At 34.7% G+C, this 18,797-nt stretch overlaps 1 protein-coding gene across 4 annotated transcripts in view; it reads right to left on the bottom strand.

Moving 5' to 3' along the window:
* NIPBL (NIPBL cohesin loading factor) overlaps positions 1-18,797 on the bottom strand; it is a 185,722-nt gene that overhangs the window by 21,400 nt on the left and 145,525 nt on the right. For all 4 annotated transcript variants that reach the window (XM_079760004.1, XM_079760003.1, XM_079760006.1 and 1 more), the window contains 9 exons: positions 16,461-16,675; positions 16,248-16,350; positions 15,475-15,573; positions 15,233-15,379; positions 12,870-13,004; positions 11,923-12,021; positions 10,691-10,744; positions 2,434-2,542; positions 802-938 (listed from right to left, as the gene is read on the bottom strand). In XM_079760004.1, the coding sequence (XP_079616130.1) occupies positions 802-938; positions 2,434-2,542; positions 10,691-10,744; positions 11,923-12,021; positions 12,870-13,004; positions 15,233-15,379; positions 15,475-15,573; positions 16,248-16,350; positions 16,461-16,675 (1,098 nt within the window). The remainder of the gene's footprint in view (positions 1-801; positions 939-2,433; positions 2,543-10,690; positions 10,745-11,922; positions 12,022-12,869; positions 13,005-15,232; positions 15,380-15,474; positions 15,574-16,247; positions 16,351-16,460; positions 16,676-18,797) is intronic.

An 18,797-nucleotide genomic window follows, 5' to 3' on the forward strand; every position in this document is an offset into this window, starting at 1 on the left:
TAGGGTCTCACAAGTATAATATGTTGATTTTATATACTTATCTTCTGCTACTTTCCTCAATTCTTAACGTTTCTCAGGACATCCTAAGATTTCCATTTAGAACTTATTAATTTACAGCACAAAAAAATCTGACCATAGCAGCAAAACAAATTTAGTAGAGAAAACTGTTAAAATTTGCTCCTTAGGAAAACTGAGAAAACAGCAAGTGAAAAACTACATAATAAAGTTCTCAAAGTATTTTAAAATTTAGTGTTTGTAATAAGCCACTTAACTCACCACGTTATCATATAAATTGCTGCATTATTTTACTTAAATTTTCACATTTGATTCTAGGAAAACTTAGTATGTGTAATATTAACTTAAAATAGCAGCCTAACATCTGTGACATACTAAATTTCTATATTCAACATATTGGTGTATTATAAAAATAAATGTTTAAAATAAAATATACTAAAAATGACAAATTAAAAGCAAATTCAGAATCCAAAAGACATTAAGTTTCTCAATGAGAGAACTACCTCATTTAGCTTTGCGATCTTAATAATAGTTACAACATTTATTAAGCATATATGGAGTGTTTGGCTTAATTATAAATGGTGCCTGAACTTAATACATCAGAAAAATGTTTGCAGATAGCTTGCTATAAATATTAGAACAAAAATTTGAGTACATAACACAGTAGAGCTGTCAGTGAAAATAACTGTCATCTCTCAGTGAAAATGTGAATGACACTGAATGCTAAAGTTAAAATATTTAGTACACGGTTTCTATAAAGAGAAAAACAGGAAGCTCTATACTTACACTACATTTAGTTGTAAGATATGGCTGCATAGTCATGGCATGTTTAACCATGAGCTGGGGTCTTATTTTGCTGAATAAGAACAAAGTGGTTATGCAAGCCACCAATCTTCCAGAGTTCACACCTTTATTGTCAGAGTCTGAAAAAACAAACAAGAAATAAGACACTACAATATGACAAGGCAGTGAAAATTATACAGACTATTATTTAAATTACTCAACATTATCCTCTTAATAGATTCAACACATTCATCAATATAACTCATTAACATTTCTTATGATACTAGACATCCTGCACTTCATTTTTATCTTTAAAATATAAATTACATATATTAAGAATAAAGGACAAAGAGGCTGCACTATAGAAGGCTAATTTTTTCCCTGAGGGGAGGAGGATTTAAGTTAAAAAACAGAATGGAAGTTGGGAAGTTTAGAGATGGGCTTTTGGGAAGAGACAAGATGTTGGTTATATCTAAAAATGGATACAAGTCAATATGGGAAAGAAAGTTAGCAAAGGGAGACAAAACTAATTTAGCTGAGGTGATACTGTGTTTAAAGATACTGGGGGAATAATGAAGCTGTAGTAGAAGAATGTTAAAAGATGGGAGTGAGAAATTAAGAAGTTGGACCAGTGCTATATTAAAAAGGAAAACAAAACACTATTCAGGTGAGAGGAAAATGTTGCTAGTTAGAATGATTCTTGGATGGCAAATTAGTTTTTAGAGGAGATTAGCAACTATTTAATATCAAGAGACAACAGTATCACCCTTAAAATCTAGGATAGAGAAAACAGAACAAAAAGAAAAAAAGGTACACATGGAAAATGAAAAAAAAAAAAAAAAAGAAAACATTAAAGAAAAAATACTGCATAAAAATATAAAGGGTTATCAAGTTTCCGTAGGTGCCATAAATGTACCTCTGTAAGAGGCAACTGGCCCCCATATTGGAGAATGACCCCCAATATTATTCCTCATTAATGTACATCAGGTGATGCAAGTCATGTTAAGTCTTGTGTGCTTTAAGCAATAGATATCAAATCTGACTTTTATAGTTTTCATATAATTATTTATATTTTGATTAACAATTTTAGACTTGTCACTGATTAATTTGCTAAATAATAACACTAATATTTAAGAAAAATTTTAAATTAAAGATATTAATAGCTTACTAGCTCAAGCAAGATTAAGCACATTTTTATATAACAATTAAAAATAATATTAGGAATATATTACAAATCATTTAAAAACATTTTTATAATAGTTAAACCAATTTCATCTTGAGAGAAAATTTTATAGGATTTAAAATATATCAAACAGTTTTTGAATGAGTGCAATTAGCTAAGTATGTATTAGCGCCCAGACTTCCTTTTATTCCTGCTCAATACATCTAAAATGATATGCTACCGAAAGATATGTGAAAGAGATGAGGCCCATGCTTTATTGCTCTAGATAGTCTTAGTCAACCTTAACAATATAATCAAGGCTGCAACATCAAACAAAAAACAGATTTCATTCAAGAGTGAAGTAGTTCAGTATTAGGCTAAGCAGAGCCAGAGGCAAAAATGAGAAATATGCCCAAAGTATTTTAAAATATCTTATAAAATCAACTTAATGACCAATATATAAAATGTCTTACCAGCTAGAGATTCCTCATATTTAAGAATGTGCTCAACTAGGTTATCAACAAGTTGAGTACAAGCTTTCTTCACAGGTTTATATGAGGAATCCTCTTCGGACTTCAACAACTATATATGTATATATATAAAAAAAAAGATCCCAGTATAATTATTCATTAGGCAATAATAATAAAAACGCATTTAATGTGTCCATAATAAGCTTTTCAATTTGTTATTAACAATTTAATACTGAAAATGCAAATAAACAAAAGTATAAAACAAATGTTTAAAAAATAACTTATAAACCAGTAATTTATAAATACTTTCAAACAATTTTAGTATGAAGTATTTAAATTGTTGTATGTGGGACCTGAGGTAGGATATGAGAGAAATTAGAAAGGTGACCTTCTTTTAAGAGTACCACTCAATGCTAGTTGAATTATTTTAATTAGAGTTCCATTCCTCATTATTCCAAGTCCTTTAATGTCTCAAAAATTATATAATGTGTTAATTACATCATTTATAAATTATAACTATATCTGAATTGCACCTTAAATCTTGGACTTATAAAACATAAGCCTAGATTTCTTCTGTGTTATCCTTTGCCAAATTATTAATGAACAATGTTAGAAAAGTATTATGAATAAGGAAGAGATCAGTCTAACTATAGCCAACCCCACTAAAAACACCCCCCAAAAACCCCATCCCATTCAATCTTTCATAATCATAGCTCAATGCAATGGTAAAGTCATCGGAGGCATATCTACTTTGTTTAATGATTAGCTAATACAATTCTGGGGCTATTAAATAAGTTGAAATGTGTATTTGATTTCTGTGAAGAGTTCCCATGCTGTCCAATATAGGTTTCTGCAATGATGGAAATGTTTTATATCTGTGCTGTCCAATATGGTTGCCCTGAGCCACATGCAAATACTTAACACTTGAAATGTGGCTAAGATAACTAAGGAACTAAAATTAAATAAAATTTAAACTTAAAAAACGTGGCTGGTTCTGGAAATGCACAAATTTACACTTTCACTGCAAGATGCATGGATGATTAAACCAACTAATAGCAATCAGAATAACATAACACATACACTGCCCCCACCTTAAACTTAAAGAAATAAATCAAAGCAGAAGACTTCAATTTACCCAGTTTCAATTCTGAACAGCAAATTTTCTTTGTCCTACTCCATAACTTAATTCCTTAAGCAGCGATTAAAATCACATGCTGGCCTGGTCTTTTTCAGGCAGGAGTAGAAAACAATTCCCTCACCTGTTTTTGCTTTTTCTTCTCCAAGACATCGAGTATACACAAAAGTACTAATCATAAATGTTGGTTCATGACACACAATCAATACTGTAGTTGCCGTTTTAATTTACTTATAACAATTCACTGTGAACCCAACTCAAGAATAAGAATAATTCCAATAATTTATATTTCCCAATGTGCTCCTTCCATTACGATATCTTCCTTTTTCACTTTCAAAGTAACCACTATGAGGAATTTGATCATTTCTTTGCTTTAAAAATTTATCTAAGCTGTATACTGTTTATAATCTTGCCTGATTTTTCAGCTTTGTAAAAGGCATACAGGATGTAGTTGTCTATATCTTTTTGCCTTTTTCATTCAACATTATGCCACTAACTGTAATCCAGGCTGTTGCATGTAACTGTTATTTGTTTTTACCACTACATAACAAGCCATTGTGTGTCTATACTGCAATTCATTTATCCATTCTTCTGAAGTTAGGATAACTATAATTTTAGTGGTATATAACACTCTTTGTCTTTAGGTGCACATATGCAAGATTCAATTGGTTATATGTACCTCATAGCGAAATTGCTGGATCATAGGACACATGAATGCTCAACTTTATGAAATAATGCGGTTTTTAAAAATTGGTTGTAATATTTTCTCAATTAGTAGCAGTGTTTAAAAGATATTTAATTTCTTCTCCAAAATTTACCATCTGACTTCTCAATTTTTGCCAATCACGTGTGTGTAAAATGTGGTCCAGATTAGTTATTCCCTGAATTACTAATGAGGTTGAACACCATAAAGGCCATATGTGCTATTTCCTCTATAAAATGCTTATTCATAACTTTTACTAATTTTTCTGCCAGGACTCTTGCCTTATATTGGTTTGTAGGTGCGGAGTTCATTATATCTTCTTAATAACAACAGTTTCTCAGTTACATATATGTCAAGTATCTTTTCTCGGTTGGTGATGTGTGGTTTTCACTTTCTTTAAGAGGTCTTTTGATTCCTAAATGTTCTTCATATTAAAGTAGTAAAATTTATCAACCTCTTTTTAAGGTTAATGGCTTTTGTGAATGAAGAAACACCCCCCCCCCAAATTGAAAAATGTATTCACATACTATTTTCTTGTAAGTTTTAAAAGATTTCCTTTAATCTATATTGCATTGATTGTTGAGGTGAAGTAGGAGTCAATTAAAAAAAAATTCCTTATAGAAAGCCAGTGGTCCCAGCCCATTTACTGAAAATCCTTTCCACATTAACTGCAGTGCCACTTCTATTTTATAGTAATTACTAGAGGCCCAAGTGCACAAAATTTGTGCACTGGGGGGGAGGGGGGAGTGTGTCCCTCAGCCCAGCCTGCACCCTCTCCAATCTGGGACATCCCTCTCACAATCCGGGACTGCTGGCTCCTAACTGCTCACCTGCCTGCCTGCCTAATTGCCCCTAACCGATTCTGCCTGCCAGCCTGATCACTCCCTAACCACTCCCCTGCTGGCCTAATTAACACCTAACTGCTCCCCTGCCAGCCCGATCGCCCCCAACTGCCCTCCCCTGCCAGCCTGATGGCCCCCAACTGCCCTCCCCTGCAGGTCTGATCTTGCCCCCAACTGCCCTCCTCTGCTGGCCAATTTGGTTCTGATTGGTCGGTTTCTATGCCTGTCAGCATCAAAATCTCCGCCTCCTAGACAGCCATTGGCTCCTCACAGTTGACCCAGATTTGGTTCTGAATGGTTGGTTTCTATGCCAGTCACTATCTCTGGGTCTATCAATGGGGCCTGATCAGAAAGGCGGGGCTGATCAGCAGCCCTGGTGGAGGCCTGGAGAGAAATGGAGGCGCGGCTGCTGACCAGGCCCAGAGCTAAAGAGAGAGGCAAGTGCTGATCAACAGCTGCCACAGAGGCTACGGATCAGACCCTGCTTCTCTCTTCAGGCCTCTCTCTGGGCCTGATTCGCAGCCCCCTCAACAGTCAGTGCTGGGTCACTGTGCCTGCAGCCATAGGAGTCAGCACTGGGTCGCCATGGCAACCCAGAGCTGACTGCAGGACTGACTTCTGGTTGGTCGAGCCTCCCGGTAGTTGTGGATGTGACGGACCCAGGGTTTTTATATATTAGGATAACCTATATATGTGGGGGGGTTATTACTGGGCTCTCTATCTTGTTCTGTTGGTTTATTTAGAACCATACAATCTTAAAATAACCTTGGGAGTCTTCCCTACTCTAGAACTTTTGGGAATAGTTTGAGAAGGGTATGTGTTAGTTCTTTAGTATCATACAATCTTAAGTACTACAGCTTTAAAAATTAGTCCTGATGTATGGTAAGGCAAATCAATATTTGTGCATTTTTCAGAATTTGAAAAATGCACAAATATTGATTTGCATTTTTCAGAATTTGAAAAATGCACAAATATTGATTTGCAACAATTATTTACTAGTAGTTCTTTACTTTTCCAAACACATTCTACAATCACCTTGACATGTTTGATGAATATTTTTTGTTCTTGATTTTGATGAGATCTTTTAACATTCTCCCATTTAGCATAATTTTCATTTTAGGTTTTGCAGTTTATTCTGTCAGATTTTATACCTAGTTTTTTTAGAAGTTATCATTCAAGGGTATTAAATTTTATTTAAAAATGTCCTAGGTCCTCTGAAATGATTACTGAAATATTTATTTTTTAATGTTAAATCACACATACACACTGATGCTAAACCATGAGTATGTAAATATGTATGCTTATGAATATGTATATACACACATCTTACTTTGGATGTATTTACAAGTAAATCATAGATATCAGTATACCCCCCTTTTCTAGATAAAACTTACATGAAATGTATAAATCTTCAGTGTACTTTTGCCGAGTTTTATTAAATGAATTCACCATTATAATTCAAACTCCAACAAAGATATAGAACAGTAGTTCTCCATCTTTAGCTTATCAGAACCATCCGGAGAAGCTGTTTAAATATGCAATGATGGGCCCCGCCTTGCAAGTTACTCATTAACGAAGCTTGGGGTAAAGCCTTGGCACTTGCATTTCTGACAAATCACAGGTAATCTTGATAACTGTTAGAACCACTGACAGACTACTACTATTAACCCAAAAGTTCTCTCATATTTCTTCCAAGCCAATCCCTGGCCCCTGCAACCATTCTTCTGATTTTTCACAATATAAATTAGTTAGCCTCTGCTAAAACTTCATATAAATAGAATTGGAATATGTACTCTTCTGTGTAAAGCAAGCATGTCAAACTGGCAGCCCACGGGCTGCATGTGACCCACAATGAATATTTTTGGGGCCCAGCCAATATACCGGTATATAAGAAACGCCTTAATAAAAATTTTGTAACTTAATTTTTACAATATCCTGCTATATATAATTATTAATAATGAACTACAATGTTCACTAATGACTGATTACTAAAACTGTGTTGCATTTATTTCCCTTATGCGCAGGCGCACCATTTCTCTCCACTAATACTAGCAGCGAATATTTTAGCAGCCAATTGCCACGTCATTAGTCTTGGACTGACTTGTTTGGTGTGAGCAACAGGAAATATTTCTCTTTCATAGAACAAGAAAAATAGGTTTATTTGCATTACACTTATTAATTTGTGGAGTTATTCAGTGTCTGGTAAGTTAATGTTCAAAAAAAATATTGATATTTATTAAAATGTTCTATTATTTTAACGATTACACATTTATTTCAGCCCTTTGTATTCAGCATGTCTCTATTGAAACAAACCTGTGTTTCTAATAAAATTGAAGCTTTTGTTTTTTTGCAGCCCACATAAACTTAAACCTTGTTTATTTGGCCCATGTTAGCCTTTAGTTTGACATGCTTGGTGTAAAGCTTCCTTTACTCTGCATAAATATTCTTATTGTTCATTTATGTTGCTGTGTAAAAAAGGATGAAATAGTGCCATTTGCAACAACATGGATGGACTCTGAGAACGTTATGCTAAGTGAAATAAGTCAGTCAGAAAAAGCTAAGAACCATATTATTTTACTCATATCTGTAATAATAAAAGGGTAATATGCCAATTAGACCGGACGTCCTTCCGGACGACCTTCCAGAAGAAGCTGTGGTGGTGGGGGCCGAGCCCCTTGCCCTGTGCATTGGGCCTCTAGTGTGGGATATAAATTGAAACTCATTAACACAAACAGCAGTGTGGTGGTTGATAGAGGAAAGGGGGTTGAGGGACAAAGGGTCCTAATATAAGGTGACAGGAGAAGATTTGACTTTGGGTGGTGGGCACATGGTGCAATATACAAATCTTGTAACATAGAAACCCACACTTGAAACCTATATGTTCATGTTGACCAATGTCACCCCAATCAATTTAATAAATAAAATTGAAAAAAGAAATAATGATACTATTGATACCACTTAGCAATAAAAAGGAATAAAATATTACTATACTGCCAATATTCTCCTAATTAAGAGAAGTAAAACACAACTTAAGCCAACTGGACTTCTAATCATAGAAGCTGCATGATTCCACTGAAATAAAATTCTACTAAAGGTACAATTATAGTGACAAAAAGCAGACCAGTGGCTTCCTAGGATCAGAGGGAGGGGATCCATTACAAAGAGGCACAAGGAAGCTTTTAAGGGTGATATTCTATATCTTAATTGTGCTGGAGGTTACATCACTGTATGTAATTATTAAAATTAATAAAACTGTATACCTAAAATTAGTGAATATTTTTGCATGTAAATTATGCCTCAATAAAACATTTTAGTTGTTAAAATATCATTAAATAATATTTTATTACTAAAAATATTGCTTAAAATTTAAAAGCTAAAAACTTAAAAGTAAACAGAAGAAATCAACTTCACTAGTAAATTGTTGATATAATCAAACAGAAAAAAGTTATTTCAAGATAGATTTCTAATGGTGTGCTACAGATAAAAAGAAACACAAAAACATCAAGCTATATTCAATAATCTTATTGTTAATATAGTGGGGCAAAGCAAATAAAAATTGTTTATTTCCTTGGGAACCAATTTTCACACTTGGAGGAAAGAATAAAATAAAATAAATCTCATGATCTAAAATTTGAGTTAAAAATATCAATATAGTGGTTGAATGAACCAGGAGAGCACTGTTCAACTTGTGGTCAGGGCTTGATCCCCAGTGGAAGTGGGGGGCGGGGGCGGGGACAGGAGGCATGAAGGAGGCAGCGGATCAATGATTCTCATCATTGATGTTTCTATCGCTCTCCCTCCCCCTTCCTCTCTCTGAAATCAATAAAATACATTAAAAAAATCAATATAAATTCTTGATTTCTTTTTTCTTTTTCTTAAAAAAACGCATATTTTAAAAAGGTCCAAAGCTATGATAACCCTTAGCAACGAACAGCCACAGCACCCAGATTATTCCCACTGAAGAGAATTAGGACTCTTTGGAAAAATGACTGATTTCAGATTTGGGGCAGGAATGTACAAGGTAAGTCTAGGGCATCTTGTAGAGGCAGAAGTTATTCAGGTTACAAAAGAGTAATAAGGTTACATCAAAAGTATATAAGACCAACTTGAAGGGACTAACAATGGGCAAAGATGGGACAATCCGAGCTTCAAAAAGAATTATGACTGCAATAAATTAAAATACATCAAAATCATAAAATCAATTCATACTGATATTAAAAAATGAAAAAACTAACTAGTCATATTTGGAGGATGATATGAAAACTCATTATTTGGAAAACTAAGTAATGTAAACGAATCAAGCATTTCCCCTGCCTTTCCTGTACAAACTATGTTTACAGTAATAAAATAATTAATCAGTACAAAATTCCTCTTTAATATGAAACAAATAATTAGGAAAAAAATCAGTATTTTGTACCTCCTAATGAAAATAATGAATCCAGGTAGCCATCATTTAAAACTAATCCTGAAAAACTTTTTAACAGACGCATCAGTAAACTCATAGAGATTACTGAAAATGGGACAAATATTATGTGCCTCCTGATGTGATGCAGTAATATTCAGCATCACCTATGAAGTATTCTTATTCCTTACTCTCAAAACTGAACTTTAATATTAAGCCCCTAGATCTAAGAGGTTACAGAAAAAAAATGGTGAGTAGAAGAACAACTTAAATGACACCAGAAGGAAGAGATCTATGAAATCCAGAAATGTGGGATAGTCTACAGAAAAACATATAAGTGGCATGAAAAAAGGTGTGAGGGATCGAATATTATAGATTATGAGATTTAAGAGCCATATCAATCAAAACAATTGCAAACCAACTGTAAAAATATACTTTTGATACAATTAAGGAAATGTGAACACTGACTAAGTATTAGATATTAGGGAATAACTTATTAATATTTATTTTGATATAGATGACAATGAAATTGTGTTTTGAAGTAATTTCTGTTAGAGACAGATACTAAAGCATTTATGGATGAAATGATATAAAGTATGGGAACTGCTTTAAAAGTATTACAGCAAAAAAAAAAAAAAAAGATGGGGAGGGACAGAGATAAAACAAGATTGGGAAAATGCTGATAATTTTTGAAGCTGGGTGATGGGTACTTCTATGTACTCAAAAAATTCTGAATAAAAATATTTGTAGGGAGATAAACATTCCTATTTATGAAATTTTAAAAGAATATGAATTGTGGCTTAATTCTGCACTACTATAGGAAATCCTACATATTTTATATCAAATTATGTAAATATATATTTAATACAATCTGTATATCTATTTATATCTCTCATGTCTATTATCTAGATTAAAGGGATAAGGAAAAAATAATTATCTGGAAGGGAAGATAGAATTTCAATTACTGATTTAAAACACTTACTTGTAATAAGTAATTGAATAATGGATTAAATAGTGGTATTAACCATAACATCCAGTCTAATATACTGAAATAAACTGTCCCTACCAAAAAGGCAAAAAGTTAAAAAATAACTGAAAATGTTCTATTACATCATAAAGTCTACAAAGAACTATTAAATTTCATGTTATCTGTTATCAGGAGTCAAAATAACACTCACGTTTTGAAGGAGTTGCTCAAACCAGTCATATCCAGTATCTCTGCATGCTGCAACCTATGGAGGAAAAATATAGTGAAAATATCCAAATTATAAATTTACTTACTCTGAATAAAATATTCTTTAGCCTTAAGTATATATAAATGCCTCATCAATGCCCTCAAGTAAAAATTTTATTTTTAAAGTAAACTATTATTTTCAGTAAGTTGATAATTTACCAATGTTAAAGAATTTTATTCTAAATACTAGAGGCCTGATTCATGAAATTCGTGCAAGAGTAAGCCTTCCTTCCCCCGACTGCCAGCACCAGCTTCCCTCCGGCACCAAGGACCCGGGCTTCCCTCGCAGCCCCGGCTTCATCCAGAAGGTTGTCCAGAAGGACATTAGATCTAATTAGCATATTATGCTTTTATTATTATAGATATTTTAGAATACATTAAAAATAGTGTAATGTATTGAAATTAAATGTGATATTACGTTTTGAACAATAACTTGAATCATACGATGTCAGAAAAATGTGTAAGATCTAAAGCAATAAAAGTGGAAATGTTTGCTTCATCTTTTCCTGCTAGATAGCAGATTTAAAGACTTCAGTGAAACAGATAATCATGTAATTGATAATATAAAATTTCTTATGTTCAAAATATGACAAGTATTGTGGGTCAAAAAATGTATAGTTTCACAATTAAACATAATGAAACTAATCTTAATTCATGAAAAAGGTAGGAATTATTATCTCATTTCAGGTTGTATCCTTGGGCTATTATTGTTATCTATTCATCATTCACTTCTTTCCCTCTTAGGTTTCAATGATTGGAGGAATTTGAAGAATTTTAGTATTCACACTTTAAATCAATGAATGTCAAAATATGGGGCTATGTAGGACCACCAACCTCATCTTAATTGCATCCCTTGAGTATCTCCAGAAATCCTATATAATAAAGAGCTAATATGCTAATTAGACCAAACAGCAGAACCACCCTCTGGACGACCTTCCGGATGAGCCAGGGCTGTGAGGGCCGGCTGGGGGTATAAGGGCCAGGCAGGGCTGGGCTTCAAGGGCCGAGCCCCTTGCACAGATTTCGTGCATCAGGCCTCTAGTATAAAATAAGGGAAGTAGTACTGTGTTGAGGATAACCAAATATCTCAATGCTGTCCCTCCTTTTGTGAAATGGGGCAGACCTCAACTAGTTTTGCACCTACAGGGACCATCGCCTTGTTGCTGTCCTTCTTACCACATCAGTGATGTTTAAAATTTTCCTTGTCATTGCTTCCTTGTCATTGTGTGGAGTTGGAGTAAACCAGAGTTTTTGGAATGTTTCATTTACTAATTTCTAGAAGAAAGAAAATTTTCAAACTAAGTAATTATAACAAACATGGCAAAATTCTCAATCCCAAATTCTTACTAAAGCCTAATAGAAAGCTATAAATAACTAATCAAAATACAAGTTACTGGGAATTCTTGGTATGAATTTCTCAGTTTTTAAAAAAATCACCAATTTCTCAAAATTGTAATTTTTTTAATTTGGTAAATATTTTAAATGGGTGACACTATGCCTTGCCTAGAATTTTTGCATAGTATACACTCGAATGTTTTAAACAACAACAAAAAATATTTTTACTACCTTTGGGGGAGAAGTTATATAAAAAAACAAACGAAAACCAAATATTGGGATAATCACATATATGTAAATTCACTAATAAACTCAGGATAAAATTTTCAACAAACTATTTACTAATTTAGAAAACCAAGCATATGCCATGCAAAAAAAATCAAAGTTATTTTAATCTGATAATAAATTTCCTATATATAATGCAATCCCTATAATAACATTAAATATTATAATTGCTGGATTTGAGAAAGATTACCTTTATTAATACAAGATCTAGAAATAAGTATGTATTAAAGTAAGTCTTTTCTTGAATTTACAACCTAAAAATACTGACTTGTAAAGTTTTATATACATGGATGGACAAAAGTAGGTTTACAGTTGTGAGTATGCAAAAGTTTATTCTTGTATTATTATTTATTAATTATTGCATTATTTTCCATACAAACTGTAAACCTGCTTTTGCCCACCCCTTATATTTATATCAACAAAAATCTAGATATAATAAGCATTTAAGTTATTTAAAAACATTAATGAAAAATGATATTTAAGTAGTCAATGTTTTATCTTACCTTAATGCCCTCTTCATCATTAACTCTGCGAATCATTTTTACACACATTTCTGTAATTTTTGGAAATGTTGGTTGTTCAATACAGATGTCTCTTAGGATCTTTATTACTCTTTTCCTGACACTGATACCAGTATCCTAAGAACAGAAAGGTATTTTTAAATGTAAAAAAAAAACCAATATTCCTAGATGTATGAAAACTGATAAAATAAAATCCTATAAAATAAAATCCTAACATGCAAATTGACTGAATGGTGGAACAACCAGTTGCTATTACGCGCACTGACCACCGGGGGCAGACGCCCAATGCAGGAGCTGCCCCCTGGTGGTCAGTGTGCTTCCATAGGGGGAGCGCTGCTCAGCCAGAAGCTGGGCTCATGGCTGGTGAGCGCAGTGGAGGTGGTGGGAGCATCTCCTGCCTCTGCTGCAGGCGGGCGGTAAGGAGTCAGGGGTCCCGGACTGTGAGGGAGTGTCTGACTGCAGCTTAGGCCTGATCCCTCAGGCAATCGGACAATACCCCGTGGGGTTCCAGACTGCGAGAGGTCGCAGGCCAGGCTGAGGGACCCCTCCAGTGCACAAAATTTCGTGCACTGGGCCTCTAGTTAGAAAATAAATTTTAACAAGCAGAATAGTTACTATATGGTAACATGATAAATATGGTCTACATATTTCTTCTTTATGTGCCTTTTTACTGATGTTACTAAAAATATGGGTTATTTTATATTGTCATTATTTTAAAATATGATATCTAATCCATGGAAAACTATTAAATAGTTAGCACTGAACACAATACTAGAGTATAAGCTTGCCAAAATTAAATGAGATAGTTAACATGAAGCTTTCAGAACAGTGCCTGGCACTTAAACAGCATATGAAACACTTTTAGCAAAAATGTCTAATGTAAGTCTAATCAAACCATTGCCACTATCTTACGTTTTATAGGAAATATAAAAAACAAAAGAATAAATTAAATAAAACAATGAGGAATAAGAAGACTGACCTGGTCTGACAAGGTCAGAGGGGAAGTGTGTAAAAGAGTTAGAAAATACCCTGAATTTTAAAACATGATCACCCAATACAAGGTATGGTCTTTCATTAGATTGTTTATAAAAATTTTTTTTTTCATCCAATATTTGGGACAATTGAAGAATTTGAATATGAACTGGTTATCAGATGATATTTTGTTTGGGTGCGATAATGGTTTTTGTTAACAAGGGCAGTATCCTTATTTTTTTGAGAATTAAGCTCAAATATCTATGGTAGAAGTAGTAATATGTTTTAATTTAAACTAATTTAGCAAAGAATATAGATGACATATGGTGGTGGATACATGGGTGTTCAATGTACTATTTTTCTTTAATGTTACACATTTTCATAATTAAAGAGTTTTAAAAATAAATAAAAAGCATGGAACACTTATTGTGTAAAATTATTTCCATTATGTAGTTTGGCAATTGTGAAAACATTTAGAATAAATTCCTAGGGCAGATAATGTCAGAGTTCATTAGCTTGGAAATTCTATAGGCTTTGTCCTTCACTCTTGAAAACACTAAGGCACTAAAATTCTTCCATTCTTAAATACTTTGTTTCAATCAAAATTGTATGAAAGTTGAAGCTAAAATTATCTATAACTCTCAATCAAACAATATTCTGATATTAGACTAAAGGTGATAAATTGTCACTGTATGTGCCTAATGCATCTCTGTTGAGTTATAGAAGAAGTCAATATGCCTGCAGTGCTTGGTATGTAGATTCTGCAGGTATCTAGTAATTCCAATGGTTCCTCTTATATTCCAGGAAAATGCTCGAGGGCCAGAGAAATCCATGACATACAAGAAAATTCTGTATCTTAGAACAGTATTTAAGTTTGCTCTTAAGACACAAATGACTTTCTGGTCTAACTTGCTTGTCATAATTCAGCTTTAAGAAAACATCATGCAGACACACATAAATAATTAAAAAATATTGTCAGATATCAAAGTTCTGTACTTAGCTCTCATTGAAATAATTCTTCCTGTTTATATGTACACTTATATATACACGTATAATTACACCAGATTCCTAACCAAAATATTTAATTATGCCATGTCATTTCTATCATTTACTCATAATAAACTAACATAATCAAAGGGCAGTAGTAACTAAAAAAAGGAATCCAATTTTGACCAATGATTTCCTTTAGAGTAATGAGCAGACCTTCTCCTGGAATACATCCTTCTTTAGAAAGCTGCTAGAGTTCACATATTGTGCAATATAAATATGTAATTGGTATTTACTTTTCTAAGTTAACATTAAAAATAATGTGACAATACTAGGAAAACCAAATTATATTCATAAATCATAATAAAAATGACAAAACAACAAACCAATATTCTTTCAATCAGCATATCATAATACTGCTCAGCAAGCTGAGGTCGACAAAGGACAAATCGACCTAGTAATTCTACTGCTGCTTCCCGGACACTAGTGGAGTTATCCATCAATCGCCCGTGAACCCCACGCTGCATATCAAGCTAAAGAAAAACAAAAAAATATATAATTTACACGTAAAGCTAATATTTTAATTTGAATAGAAAGTTCAAATAAGAATCATGTGTGCTCCTTTTACCCTTGCTAGGATACTGGGGTCTACAGCAACAACCTCAGATAAACACTTCATGGCTTTTGTTCGAACGGCAATTGCATTTTCCCCAAGAACTCGAAGGATCTGCCAAGCAAACATTGACATTTTCATAAATTTTAGAACATTTAACATTTCAACAAAATATAGCATGCAAACAAACAAAAGATTAAAAAATATCACATTTACCTCTAATCTATATAATAAAAGCCTAAGCGAACATTAGAGTGGAACGACCAGAACAACCAGTCGCTATGATGTTCCCTGACCACCAAGGGCAGATGCTCAATGCTGGAGCTGCCCCCCCTGGTAGTCAGTGCGATCCCACAGGGGGAGCGGCCACTCAGCCAGAAGCTGGGCTCATGGCTGGCAAGTGCCTCTCCCGCCTCTGTGGCAGCGCTGAGCAGTGAGCGGGTGGTAAGGAGCGAGGGATCCCAGATTGTGAAAGGGATGTCCACCTGCTGGCTTAGACCCGATCTCTGGGGGTCGAAGCCGGCAGGTGGACATTCCCTGAGGGGTCCCGGACTGTGAGAGAGTGCAGGCCGGGCTGAGGGACATGCCATTCCCTGTGCATGAGTTTTGTGCACCGGGCCTCTAGTTTTTGTATACGTGAGTAAAAATCTTTTGTCAACATAGAAACAAATGCTACTTTCATGATCTTTATCTGTTCCCAATAATGAAGAGATATCATATACTACCCCATAAATATCCAGAATTAGATAAATCTATATCATTGTATAAGGAATTCTGGTCCATTTTACCTGTGTCAAATAAATATCAAAGCTCTGGGCAAACGGCCTCATAGAGGCCAAGTATCGAACAATCAAACAAGCATCATCATAGTCCACAGTATCAGAGTTCATCCTGCAACAAAAAGTTATTAAATTTCAATTTTATTTAATTTCTTGTAAAGTAAGTAAATTAATTTCACAAGGATAAGTAAGAAAGTAAAGATGTTTTGCTCTAGATCTTACTTTAATGTGCTGAACTGAGAAGGTGTGGTTTTGATAATGCTTCTAAGAAACTTTTTCCGGTTTTCAGCTCGATGCATAATTTGACCAGTTGTCTCAACTTCCTTTGCGTGATGTGTACCTTCAGATGATTCCTCATCTTTTTGTGATTTCATTGCTTTTTCTGTTTCCAAAGTTGTGTCACGAAACCACTGGGCTATATAGAATTTACGAGAAAACTGAAAAGAAATGAGATATGAGTTTGATGAAACTGGTACACAATCAGGAATACAAATATTAAGATTTATTTTAAAACAATTTCTATCAGATAAAACCATATTTTAAGAAAAAAGTTGTAATGTTTAGAATATCTAAATGATAGAAAAATTATTTCACTTAGTCCCATTATAATTATGTCAAAAGATAATTTGATAAACACAACTGTATTAAATACCACTATTGACTACTTTACCTAAGGACAGTATCACATGAGTCAGTAAAATTAGAAGGATAATGGGTCAACTAAAAAAAGTTTAGAGCAAATAGATAAAATGCTGAAGGCAGAAGACGTTATTTTCAAAATCTCAACTTTAAGAAATAAACAGCCAGGAAACCAAGATGGTGGCAAGGTAAACACCTGAACTTGCTGCCTTGCACAACCACTTCAAAACTACAACTAAAAGACAAAATGGATATCATCCAGAACCATGGGAAGGCTGGCCGAGTGGAAATTATACAGCTAGAAGGAAAGAGAAAAGCACACTGAGACTCGGAGGAGGTGCAGAAGTGAAGTGTGGAGGTACGGAGGCACGCACGGGAAGGGGGGACTGGTAACTGAGTACGCTGTTGTCTTTTTCAAACAGGAGGGAGACACAAGCTCCCAACTGCTCTGAATTCCAGTTTCCGGTGAGACTCTGGGGACCCAGCCTCATACGGGGAGAGACTGGACTGTCTGGCATCGGGCTGGAACACAAGGGCAGCTTTCTCTCAGAGGTGCTTGCAGCGATCATTGTTCCTGCACGGTGCTGTGTGGGACACAGAGACGCGGGGACCTCTTCAGGGCAGGGCTGACTGGGCAGCCATTGCTGTTTGCTCCACCCTGGTGATTCCCTGAGAACCCGCCCCACCCAATTTACAACCCCACCCAAGCTGTTCGTAGAGGCTTTTGCATATGAATGGCCTGGCCCTTTGCAATCTAAAGCCTAACATACTGCAGCTGGGTCAGAGAGCCCCAGAGCTTCCAAAAGAAGACCCAAGGCTCAACAGCAGCTTGCATTGCTTCACAGCTGGGCCTCATCTGGGCACCTCCAAACCCCAAACAAAGAAGAGGAATCTGCAGATCTCTCTGTAGCTCCTGCTGGGTGGCTTCAGGCAGTGGCTGACTTTGCACCTCCTTGGAGATCCAAGAGCCAGTATACCCAGTGGTCAGAGTGAGACCATCCAGATTACAACTCTTCAGATCCATAAGAGACACACTCAGGGGGCAGACACACCAAGACACATCATAATTAAAATGCCAAGAGCAAAAGACAAAGAGAGAAATCTTCAAAGCAGCAAGAGAAAAACAGTTAGTTACCTATAAGGGAGTACCCATATGATTGTCAACTGATTTCTCAACAGAAACTATGCAGGCCAGAAGGGAGTGGCAAGAAATATTCAAAGTGATGAATAGCAAGAACCTACAACCAAGATTACTCTACCCAGCAAAGCTATCATTTAGAATTGAAGGTCAGATAAAGAGCTTCACAGATAAGAAAAAGCTAAAAGAGTTCATCACCACCAAACCAGTATTATATGAAATGCTGAAGGGTATTCTTTAAGAAGAGGAAGAAGAAGAAAAAGGTAAAGATAAAAATTATGAACAATAAAGTGACAACAAATACATATCTATCAACAAGTGAATCTAAAAATCAAGTGAATAAAAAATCTGATGAACAGATTTATGAACTGGTGAATATAATAGAATCAGGGACATAGAAAGGGAGTGGACTGACAATTCTTGGGGGGAAGGGGGTGTGGGGAGTGCGGGAAGAGACTGCACAAAAATCGTACACCTATGGATGAGGACAGTGCAGGGGGTAAGGGCAGAGGGTGGGGTGGGAACCCGGTGGAGGGGAGCTATGGGGGGAAAAAAGAAGAACATATGTAATAATCTGAACAATAAAGATTTATTAAAAAAAGAGAAATAAACAGCCAATTAATATTTAAATATTTTCATGCTGAGTTATACCTCTAATCTGTTCATTTCAATAATGACTGAAAACCTTCAGTAGTTGGCTAAATAGCTTAGTTATCTCCAATCTCTTAAGATTGCATTTCCAGTTAAAAAAAAATTTAAAAGTACCCCAAATTATGCATACT

Source organism: Cnephaeus nilssonii (assembly GCF_951640355.1).
Source record: "Cnephaeus nilssonii genome assembly, chromosome: 2".
Lineage (NCBI taxonomy): Eukaryota > Metazoa > Chordata > Mammalia > Chiroptera > Vespertilionidae > Cnephaeus > Cnephaeus nilssonii.